General features: G+C 37.4%; 1 protein-coding gene across 1 annotated transcript; it reads right to left on the bottom strand.

Annotated features, from left to right (window-relative positions):
- Positions 1-2,302: 2,302 nt before the first annotated feature.
- LOC136253836 (ATP-dependent RNA helicase DHX58-like) lies at positions 2,303-11,535 on the bottom strand. Its single transcript, XM_066046495.1, has 5 exons — positions 11,503-11,535; positions 7,995-8,094; positions 7,822-7,938; positions 2,823-4,870; positions 2,303-2,441 (listed from the first exon to the last, which is right to left on the bottom strand). The coding sequence occupies exons 1-5, from the start codon at positions 11,533-11,535 to the stop codon at positions 2,385-2,387; spliced, it is 2,355 nt and encodes a 784-aa protein (XP_065902567.1). The 3' UTR covers positions 2,303-2,384.
- Positions 11,536-11,647: the final 112 nt, after the last annotated feature.

Genomic DNA, 11,647 nt, shown 5'->3' with positions numbered 1-11,647 from the left:
GCCACTTACTATGTGCCCATAACTGCAAATTTATTAGCAAAACATGAGAAATAAGGCATAAAGCTTTGAGCATAATAGGTAAAATTTTTGAGCAGTGCAGCATAGCATAATAGATAAAAATTTGAACATAATAGGCGGGTCCCTACTTAGAATATTCACCATGTGTGGAACCACTCCTTCGTGTTGATTCACAGTACTCCATCATACATCTCTGTTACTTGAGATGAAGATGTGCGTGAGAAAAAAATATAAGGAAAAATTAGGAATTTGAGTTCAATTAGGGATCATAGAGAAGTATGGAAGCAAGGGAGGTTGCCTATACACCTGCAGATATACACTAGTGAACGTTTAGTAGCCATATTATACATTTTGTGAAATACACGAAGTTCTGACATTTATACTTCAATTTTAATTTCAACACTGGACATGCATGAATGGAGCATTTGACCATTTCCAACTGCTTTTTTTTTGCCTTGTGGAGTGCAGAACATTACTTGTTTACATTAATAATGGCAGGAAATGAGGTATTTTTCTCAGACCACACCAACGTCTTGCCTGCAATCTTTGCAGTGCAGATTTTGTGTGATGAGAAAGTCCCCAGTGTGGTGACTCCATGTTCCTTGATGATACACCTTTCATAAAAACCTTTGTGATGACAATGTAGTGGGCATTAGCAATTATTCGTAAGTCTACAAGCCACAGCCTTTACAGGCGACCACTACTTGACTATATAGATTGCAGTATTTTTTAATCTTTCTGTACCTGCTGCTGCAGTTCTCTAGCTGAGAGAATCTCCATCTGCAGCTGTACAATTTTCATTTTTAGTTTCTCACCTTCTGGTAAAAATTCTAAAGCCTGCTTCATCAAGTCTTCTTTTTCTTTGTTAAGTTGTTCTATAGGTAGACTTTTGGTGATGACTCTTCCAAAATAGAATAATTAATTATGACTCCTTTCAGCTTGGGCCCAACCTTGAGCTTGAAAATGAGCAATTTCATTGGTAACATAAATTATATAGTTGTACCTCACAACAAGATTACAAGTTGGAATATTTAATCCTTCTTCTAATGCTGAAGTAGACACTAATAAGTTTAATACACCATCTTCAAATTGTTCTTTGACATCTTGTTGTTTCAACACAGTCATCCTGCTAGGCCTGAGTCAATATGCTCAAAAGTTTGCCAAAATGCTTGCAGGAATTCCCCAAAATTTCCACCTATTATGCTCTTACAGTATTTCTATTATGCTTGCATTATGCTCCTAAGTTAGCAACATTAATTTTATTACAATTATCTTGGAACATTTTAATCAGTGAATGCTCTATTAGAGTATTTCACTATAAGAAGAGTATCAATATAAGGAGCTATGTACAATGCATTTGAGTGTTCTATTGCAGTTTGTAGTTTCTCTGTTAGGGAGTATTGATCTATTTTCATGGAATTAAGCTCCATACTTTGAAATATCTACCTAATATGCCAGAATTATGCTGGCACAGCACTCTAGCCTATTATGCTTTTTTAATTCTATTATACTGGCATATTTGATGCAGGCCTACATCCTGCCTTGTTCATTGCTTCCATGGCCAGTCACAATATCTGGTCGAACCAAGTCTTTCACTTTCCTTGAGCCACTGATACATGTATCTTGTACTATCCTTGATGGTAACAAAGATGATCCAATGCAGGTGTGGATGGTGATATTTGAAAATGGCTAATAAGCAGTTGCTTTGATCTAGGAATTTAGATTTTCACTGTTTTCGGTGTTAAAAATTCCCTGAGCTTGTTGACAAAACTGGTGTATAATTGTTGTTCAAATTGAGTGGAGTTTCTGCAATTTTTATCCTTTTTTGTAGTAGAGAAACATTGGTAGCACTATACATTGGCAAGGCTTTGTAATAACATTGAAATGTGTGCATATATCTCCATTGGTCCAGTGCAATCAGCTCAGAATCATGTAGAAGTTGTGTAATCCAACTTTCATAGACATGGATGCATCTAGAAAATGGACATCTGTACAAATCAACTATATCTAGTTATATTATTGAGTCCTCCATCGACTTAATTGCAAATCACTGTGAGATCTAGTCTTCAGTAGATCAAAGTCTGGCTGGTTTGTGTAATTGACTAGCCAATTCAATGATGTTATCCTTTATAAAGATAGAGATACTCTAATAGAGTACTAATAAAACAGAAGCACAATTTGCATTTTTATTTTGATTTGCCAGGTTCACTACTAAAGGGTATAAAAAGCCCATGAAGCGTGTGATTAATTTGGTATAATTATTATACAAAATAGATAACATGACAGATACATTGGCACATAAAGGATAAACTGTAAAAGGACAACATAGCATTCCCATCATTCCTTCTACAGAGACTCTCTACAAATTATGAACTCATCTTGCCTGTGAAGTCGTTTACTCTGGCATGTGAGATAGTAAGAGTCTATTAAAGGAAAAATATGTACATAAATGATCACCAGACACTGTGTCATGTTATTACTAGATTCAATACGTACCAGTATATAGATACAAGCTGGTAATTGAACAACATGATAATACACATATAATTATACAGGTATATATGGGACTATGTAGTATCATTAATTTTTAAGGATGATGTTTTCTGTAGGCCAATTACAATTGCATAAAAAATTATAAGTTTGATACTACACGTACCTATTAACTATACTGCATTTAGCTACAGTGTACATGTTCCATATATCTAAACAACATGTACTTCTACATGTGTAGTATGTGTCTAAGCTATGTAACTCAATACCTATCTAACTAGTTAGTTATCTGCACTGAGAGAATACTTCCTTACACTGAAAGGAGCATTTGACCACTTTGTGACTGGTATTTTACCAAGTGGCCACGGAGTACAGAACATAACTTGTTTACATTTTATTGCAGGAAATTCAACACCTTTCTCAGGCCACTTGATGGTCACACCGACATCTTGGTCACATCTTTTGCAATGCACCTTTTGTACAATGACAAAGTCGCCGGTTTCACGGCTACGGTCATGCTTCTTCAGGTAACATCTTTCATAGATATCTTCAGTGATGACTACACGGTGGCTATCACCAAGTATGCGTAAATCTCCACCCCAGCATAACCCAAGGTCACAACTTTTACAGACAACAGCTATTTGGTTACAGTCTAATGTTTTTGACTCATTCTGTGCTTTTTGCTGGAGATCTCTTGCTGAAAGAATCTCTTTCTGCAGCTTTACAATTTCTTTTTCCAACCTCTCACCTTCTGGTAAGTACTCTAAAGCTTTCAACATCAGATCTTCCCTTATTTTGTTTAGCTGTTCCTGATAAACTTTTGGTGACGATTCTTCCAAGATGGCATAACAACGACTTCCTTTAGCACGGGCTCGACCTTGTGCTTGAAGACGCGCAATCTCATTTGTAACGTAGTTGTACCTCACAATAAGATTACAGGCTGGGACATCTAGTCCTTCTTCTAGTGCTGATGTAGACACCAATAAGTTTAGAATACCCTTATCAAATTGCTGTATGAGATCCTGTTGTCTTAACACTGTCATCCCTCCATGTTCATTGCTCCCACGGCCAGTCACAATGCCTGGTTTTACCAACCCTTTTAGTTCAACACATTCTTTGAGCCACTCACACATGCAGTAAGCACTTTCCTTAGTAGTAACAAAGATAATCCCACGTGTTTTTGGTAAAATTTGAAAATGGTCAAACAGTAATTGTTTTAGTCTCACCAACTTTGGATTTTCTATAGGAACAATTTTTTGAGCTTGTTGACAAAACTGGTTAAATATATGATACAAAGCTTGTTCATGTGCAGTTGGTTGTTGTGCCAAAGTCATCTTCCTCTTTAATAGAGCAACAGCATCAGCTTGGGTGAGGTCCTGATATACATTCAAGGCTTTGTAATAATACTGCAATTGTTTTAAATGCGCACGTATATCTCTCTCAATTTCTCCGTCACGACGCTCAGAAGCATGAAGCAGCTGCACAACCCAACTCTCATAAGAGCGGGTGTATCGTGAAAATGGACATCTGTAGATGTCAACATTCGTATTAGTCAGGTTTTGCACTGATTCCTCCACTGATTTCATGGTAGAATGTAAAAGGGATAAAAAGGGATCTGAATTGCTATGAGATTTAGTCTTCAGGAGATCAAAGTCAGGCTGATTTGTATAATTGACTAATTCAATAATGTTATCCCTGTCCCTTACAATTTTTATGCCTCCAAATGCATCCAACAAAGCGCACAATCCTTGTAAATGCTCCAAAGTTTTTTCAACTTCTCCTGATGGATTATCCCCTGCACCTGGTGATGCTGTTAGTCCCACAATTTGTGGAAGATTTCCTGAACCTTCTAGCTTACTTCTGATGTAGTTCTCCATGATGATGGCATATGGGGTGTTCTTCCTTGTATTGTGACACTCATCAATTACAAGCAAACTCACATCATTTAAACAAACCCTCTTTGCACTGCTAAGAGAGTGCATGATCATTTCATTGAGTAGGATACCAGCCGTGCAAACAATCATTTGATTCTCTTGCAGCAAAAGAGAAAGAGGTAACTTGATCCCGCTGTTACCAGTAATGTGATCTGCCTTCAGTCCAGGAATATATTGTTTTATTTCGTTACACTGTTGTGCTGCTAAAGCTATTTTGTTGACTAGGAAAAACACTTTACCATCAGGCTTCTTCTCCAGGTGATTTGATATCACCATTGATGCAATGAGGGTTTTACCAGTTCCAGTAGGAGCACACGCTACATAGTTCTGTCCATCCAAACCAGGTGTTGCTAACTCCTTCTGGTAATTGCGAAGTGTTTTTCCCTCAGGAAGAACAAAGGTAAAAGATGGCTTGTGAACTTCAGGATCTATAGAAGTAGAACACAATTTACTCAGTAACTGTACAAAAAGAATCTACTTACATAACACATCTTCACAGTTCACAGTTCATATAACAGCATTCACATTTTGTGCAAAACATCATGCCAGAAATTTTTACTAAAAAAAATCTACATGATTTATAGCTTGTTTACATGACTACTCTATTAGAGTATCTCAGTCTTTTAAAGCAATGTAGTTTCAGTGGTAAGAAAACGGAAGATTTCCTTTTTTGATGCTAGACGTGTCTTACTAGTTGAAAACCAATAGCTGTAGCATTAGAGGCAGTAAGTTTATTTAATGCTTAGAAATTTTCCAGTTGCTATGTGTCATAAAATATTAAATGTTCACATCACCTGTACATGAACTACTTGATGACATCATAGCCATTTGGAGAGAATTGTTAGTGTGGCAAACACAGAATACCCCATAAAAGGTGCTGTACTTAATTGAGCACACATTAATATAAATAGTGCACAGTTGATTCAAAATAGTTTAATCGTTTTACATTGATAAATGCAGCCAAGAAATTATACGGCACCCCTTCTATCTACAAAGTTTGTTCTAAATATTGTACCGATCTAATGAAAACACAACCGATATAGGGTTTTGCTGATGGCACACCTGATTCTTAGTTACACACTGTAAAAACAACTTTGTGACTGTCACTACATTTTGTAGCAAATCCAAATCAGTGAATCAGTGACCTTCACTGGGATTTGCCACAAAATGTAGTGATGGTTATTAGGTAGTTTTTTAATGTGGCAATAAAGTATCAGGTGTACACATGTAACCTGATTTAACAAAATTGCATGACCTTTTGGAGAAAGTTGGTTTTGTGTCATCGTTCATAAATAATTTCACTTCAGATTGATACCAAATATTCTAAATGGATGAATCGTATATCCATGTTATGTGTCCCTGAACTCTTGCAACTTCCTTGTGTTCACTTGGGAAAAAAGTTAATATTATCAACCTTTGCAGCAGTGTATGCAAGTGAAAATTTTACATTATTGTGGCCTCTTGAAGCATCTATATTCAATGAGCCTTATCCACAATGATGTTTTATGACATAACGAGAATAAAAATGGCCGTGATAGTTGGGGGACTGTTACACAAGCACATATGGAGAAAAAAAATTTAATTGTTCATATTTCAGTCAGGAAAGAAGATATCGAGTTCTAAATGACAGGTACAGTCAAGTTTTATATAAGACATTATGATAAACGAGTTTAGTCGTGTTTCAAATTTTTTTCTAAATAGCATACGTTTACAATAGCTTTTGTTACTTTATAACTGTTAATGGTCAATATCTCCATGCCTCGCAGAAATATGAGCGTTCGAAAATTTATCTCCATAGGCATCTGTATAACAGTCCCCCAACTATAGCGGCCATTTTTATTCTTGTGATGTCATAAAACGTCATTGTGGATAAGGCTCATTGACACCCTAGACAGTTTCCCACCATTTTTATGAGTGTAGCTGTATCATGGGTGCTGGGTGTGGGGTTGAGCATGAGGATGGTAGCTAATTCATTGTGACTTTATTTACAGTGGGATGAAGATACAGGAATCGGAAATTTTGCAATCCTGTCTACCTAGTAAATAAACAAGTCAGAGCATGATTGAGTAAGGCTGGAGGCCAAATGAAGCAGTATACGGCCACTATTTTTATGCCACAAAAACAAACTCACCAGTGGGATGTGCTCTGACGAGTATGTGCCTTCTGCGCCTTGTCTTTCCTTTTATCTTCAACCAGGCTTGTCTTTGTCCTTCTTCATGCAATGAAACCATATTGAGACATTAATTTTCCCTATCAACACTTTTCTTATGCAGCATATTTAGATGCTACAAACTTATTTAAATGCTTGTGCTCTGTAAAATACCTGTAACTTTATGATAGGTTCAATACCACGTGATGCGATCTTGGTTGATTAATCATAATGATTGAGCACTAAGACTACGCCTCTTAACAATCTATACTTGATCACGATGCCACACCCCATTGTTAAATAGTGACAGACCTCTGGTTGGTGAAGGTGACTTGAGATACTCTAATACAGCAGTCACCTAATAAAGCAGTCACACATGTATAGCTGTATACTGTAACAAAAAAAACCAAACAAACTAGTAACTATATTAAAAAAATGAAGTAGGGATCCAAGTGATAAAAAGTAGTGAAACAAGAGATGAATCATGGTAGTACAGCATAGCTTGGTGGAAAAATCCATTAATTTTTCCACCTAGCCATGCTGTAATACTATCATTCATCTCTTGTTTTACTACTATTTATTGCTTGGATCCCTACTTCATTTTAAATTAATATACTATTACCCAGTACTTTTATTTTGATTGTATGTGACTGTGGTCTTGTGTGTTTTGTTCTGTAATTGTGTTGCAGTTACACCTAACTGTCTTACCTAATTGTTTGCTATACCTAAGTTAGTTGTGCCAGCATGAAAAATTGTCTAGTAGTTGTCCTACATGCAGAAAATTACCTAATATACATGAGCCAACTTTGGCACTGAGCAGGGCCGCCCACAGGGGGGGGGGGGGGGGCAACTGGGGCATTTTGCCCCGGGCCCCAGCCTGAAAGGGGCCCCAGGAGGCCCCATGAAGGGCCCTCTGAATACCTGTTTAAAAGATCGATATACTCTAATAAAGCAGTCAGATCTAAATACTCTAATAGAGCAGTCACAGCATTCTTCAGAGGAGCAGTGTAGCAAGCTTATAGATAAGGAGAAATGGTTGGTGATGGGTAGTTATTGTTATTGCCAGCAGGTTGTGACCTTTTTTTTTTTTTTTTTTTTTTTGGTCTACACCTTACAACTTTAACTCTTTGCCCTGGGCCCCTTAATTTCTCTGGGCGGCACTGGCACTGAGCAAAGTGATGGAAATTGTCCGTAAACTCAGAAAATTTACAAAACTGATAGTTTATATACCTTGATGATTATCAGGTGAATCAGAAGTAGAAGTTGCAGATTTGCTAGTGGTTGAACTATTTGCTGCAACCGCATCACTTGTTACAGATACATGTTGATCAGTTGCTGCAGAACAGTCTGAACAGATGATCAAGCAGTAGCTATTTTCACACATCAGACCACAGTGCACTTACCTACAACATTCGAGGCACTGTTATCCTGTACTGATGAAGCTGGCTGAACGACGGGAACAGTTGTTTTAACACTACTGGCTACTGCTACTTTCTGAGGTTGCTCCACGCCCAGGGTTGTTATTCAAGTAACAATAAAACAAGATGATGGTAATAATACTGATTATAATCAATGTGAGCATCTCCATGGTGGTGTTTCGCTTGAAATAGGTTCTGAGCTGACTTTCTGGACCTTCAATAAAGAACTTCAGACTTATGAATATATTGGGCGTGGTAAGGCGGTAAACCTCGTACAAAAAAAATTTCCCCGAGGCAGGTTATCTATGGTCAGACTGAGTGATCGACTACACCCGTTAGAGAATAAAATTTCCGAACAGGGCAGCTATAATGAGCAAGCAGATTGAAACGTGAGAAATAGTGCTGCAAACAGAACGATATGTAAATTGAGATGAGGATGCAGATGTTAAATTAATGTAATAATGATCCGTAAAGTTTCCGTAAACTTTGCCGGATTTGTTTCCTGGTGTTTTTCGCATTGTTGTTTGGTCTAAATTTCTACTGCTGACCCACTGTTCACTACTTCTGTCTAGGCTGGAAGGACCATGCAAGAGATAACTTTGCACTGAGCAAACGTGAGTCAAGCACATAGGTCAAGTGCTTGAAGCACCTGCTTCCTCAAGCACATATATAAAAGGGCTCAAGTAGCTACAAGCAGTGTTGGGAGTAACGCGTTACTTATGTAACGCGTTACGTAATATTATTACTTTTGTGGTAACAAAGTAATATAACGAAATACGCTATAAAAACAGGTAATATAACGCAAGCTACTTTACTTACAAATGTAACGCGTTACCTAAGTAATATAGTTACTGTAACGAGTCTAATATTACGTAATATTATTACAAGTAACGAAGTTACTAATCTCGTTAGTTATCCCTGAGTAACGCCTAGCCACAACAAAGTAACGAAGCCTACTGAATGAAGCTTATTCACCAGCTTCTTACTTATAACCAAAATTTGCATATTGTCCAACAACGCAATCATGTCACGTGGGTAATATGTAACTGTAACTAAATAGTTCAGTTGCATGTAATATGTAACTAGTTACTTTTACAAAGTAACTTGCCCAACACTGGCTACAAGCACATGCAAGCGCAATGCTTAGACTCTAAATGCTAATGAAGCATTCATTATAGGTACTTGAAATCAGGAACGTCAACAGGACTGTGAGCCTATTGCATTTATTGTTACAAGGCACAATGACTGCGTACACTTGAAACAATAATCTGTAGAATGATGTATACTGAGCTAACTGTTTTAACTATACCTCTTGAGCCTGAAGACTTTTCCTGCTACACACCCGCTCTACAGGAGCTGATGATACAGGGATTCTTACTTTTAGGATATGCTTACTGCCAGACAGCTTATAGATAGGTACAGCTGATATATCCATGCAGGAGGATAAGACTGTCAAAAAAAAGAAAACAACAGCAAAACAACAACCAATAAGTTAGCTACATGTAGCAATCTTAGTTAAGTATGCATGTAGCTAATTATCAGTAAAATGTTCTAAAATTTCTGCTTCAATGATGTGATCTGGGAGGTTGTTCATGGCATTTGATAGTGTGGGGAAAGAAACTCTGTATAGGTAAGCTCACGCTGTTGTTTTGATTACTAGTACTGGGATGACATATATCTGTATTGATGGAAAGTCCAGGATATGCCATTGAGATAGGGGTATAATGTAGGGAAAGTTGAATGGATAGCTAGTAAAACAATTATAGTGTAGCTAGCTAGTATACGCACAGGCTTTGCCTCCAGTGTTCGCCCTCCAGTTCCGCATATAACTGGTAAAGCAAATTTTTTAAAAATTTTATACAGTGGTAAAGTTAATTAGGCAACTAAAACTTCTCCTACTTTATAAAGTAAACTCTTCCAGTTTATAACTGCATGGTCTAACAAGTTGGTAACACTAAACATTCAATGACTGGATATACCCATCTTGCATTGCAGCATGTCATTACATAATGATAATACTGTACTTTCACTTTACTTTGATATGGTCACTTGTGGCTAGCTAGCTGTTTCTGTTGATTGCCTGCATCCATATCCATTAATGAAACTCTGGTCAATCCAGTACTCTAAAAAATAAAGTGTGTTTGCACACAAAAATGGTGTCACGTTGTACACTCTTGGCCTTAAAGTGTTAAACAGCTGAGGAGGTGTAAGCAGAGAAACTAGATGTGCTTTCAATCAGTGTGTAAGGCTGTCCACAATCCTTATGTGCATGAATGGTAAGTGGAAAAGGTTCTATAAGTACATTAAATCTTTAAGGTCTCATCACACTGGTATATCCTCCTTAGAAAGAAATGGGCAATCCTATACCACAAGTCAAGAAAAAGCGAAGATCTTGAATGTGTACTTCTGTACCGTCTTTACAACAGACAGAAATGATGAAGACCTGTCAAGCATTGGAGACTCTCCTTTCCCAAGTATTTTTAAAATCAATTTACAGGCCTCTGGAATAACTAAGCTTCTAATCAAAAGCTGCAGGACCCGACCACATCCCTGCTAGCTTTCTGAAGATGTTTGCTGAAGATTTGATTCCGTGCGTGTTTGTTTTCAGCTTCCCTTAAACAAGGTATAATCCCTACAGATTGGAAAACAGCAATAGTATCACCTATTTTCAAAAAAGGATCATGATCCGACCCAGCTAACTACAGGCCCATCTTCTGTATTATGTAAAACTTTAGAGCACATTATTTACTCCTTTATGATGGGTCATTAATTTTAGAACGTAACAATATCCTCTCAGCCAACCAGTTTGGCTTCCACCAAAAATGCTCTGCTGGTCTTCCACTACTATTAACTGTCCATGACTTAGCATCCAGTTTAAATGACAAAGCACAAACTGATTGCGTACTGCTGGATTTCAGCAAGGCATTCGACAAGGTTTCCCATAAACTCTTTCTGTTAAAGTTAAGGTACTATGGAATTACTGGAGAGGCAATTAACTGTATTCAGTCTTTTTTAACCAACCATAAACAGCAAGTTGTTTGTGATGGTTCTATTTCAGAAGCTGTCAACATTACCAGTCGAATACCTCAGGGCTCTGAATTGGGCCCCTTACTGTTCCTTGTTTTTTATAAATGACTTACCCAGCTGTATGAAATCTACTTGTCTCCTATTTGCAGGTGACTGTCTGTTGTATCGCCAAATTCACTCTAAGCATTGACTCCAATATCCTACAGAATGATTTACGTTGTCTGGAACATTGGGCAAACAAATGGTTTATGCAATCTAACCCAATTAAATGTGTTGCTTTAACAATTACTCACAAAGTGCATCCAACTGTCACACACTACACCTGTATGGTCAAATGCTTACCCATGTACAGGAAGCTAAATACTTAGGTCTTACACTGGACAGTAAACTTACTTTCAACAAGCATATTGAGTGTATCTGTAAAAGAGCTAACTCTGCCCTAGCATTCATAAGAAGAAACACTCACTTCTGTCAGAGGAATACCAGAGTGGATGCACATTGTACATAATTATATCAGACCAATTTTGGAGTACGCAGCTTTTGTTTGGTCCCCCTACACCAACATTAATATTAATCAATTGGAATCTGTTCAAAGGGGAGCTGCCTAGATA

The sequence above is a fragment of the Dysidea avara genome, chromosome 4, assembly GCF_963678975.1.
Source record: "Dysidea avara chromosome 4, odDysAvar1.4, whole genome shotgun sequence".
Taxonomy (NCBI): Eukaryota; Metazoa; Porifera; class Demospongiae; order Dictyoceratida; family Dysideidae; genus Dysidea; species Dysidea avara.
The sequence above is the reverse complement of the archived record's forward strand: the minus strand, read 5'-3'. Positions and strand labels throughout refer to the sequence as shown.

Excerpts from the sequence above, each read along its gene's own strand:
- LOC136253836 (XM_066046495.1), bottom strand. The coding sequence starts at position 11,535 with ATGTGCATCCACTCTGGTATTCCTCTGACAGAA. Across the intron at positions 7,939-7,994 it reads CAGTGCCTCGAATGTTGTAG|ACTGTTCTGCAGCAACTGAT; the intron begins GTAAGTGCACTG and ends TCATCTGTTCAG. Across the intron at positions 2,442-2,822 it reads GGTCAAATGCTCCTTTCAGT|ACTCTTACTATCTCACATGC; the intron begins GTAAGGAAGTAT and ends TTCCTTTAATAG.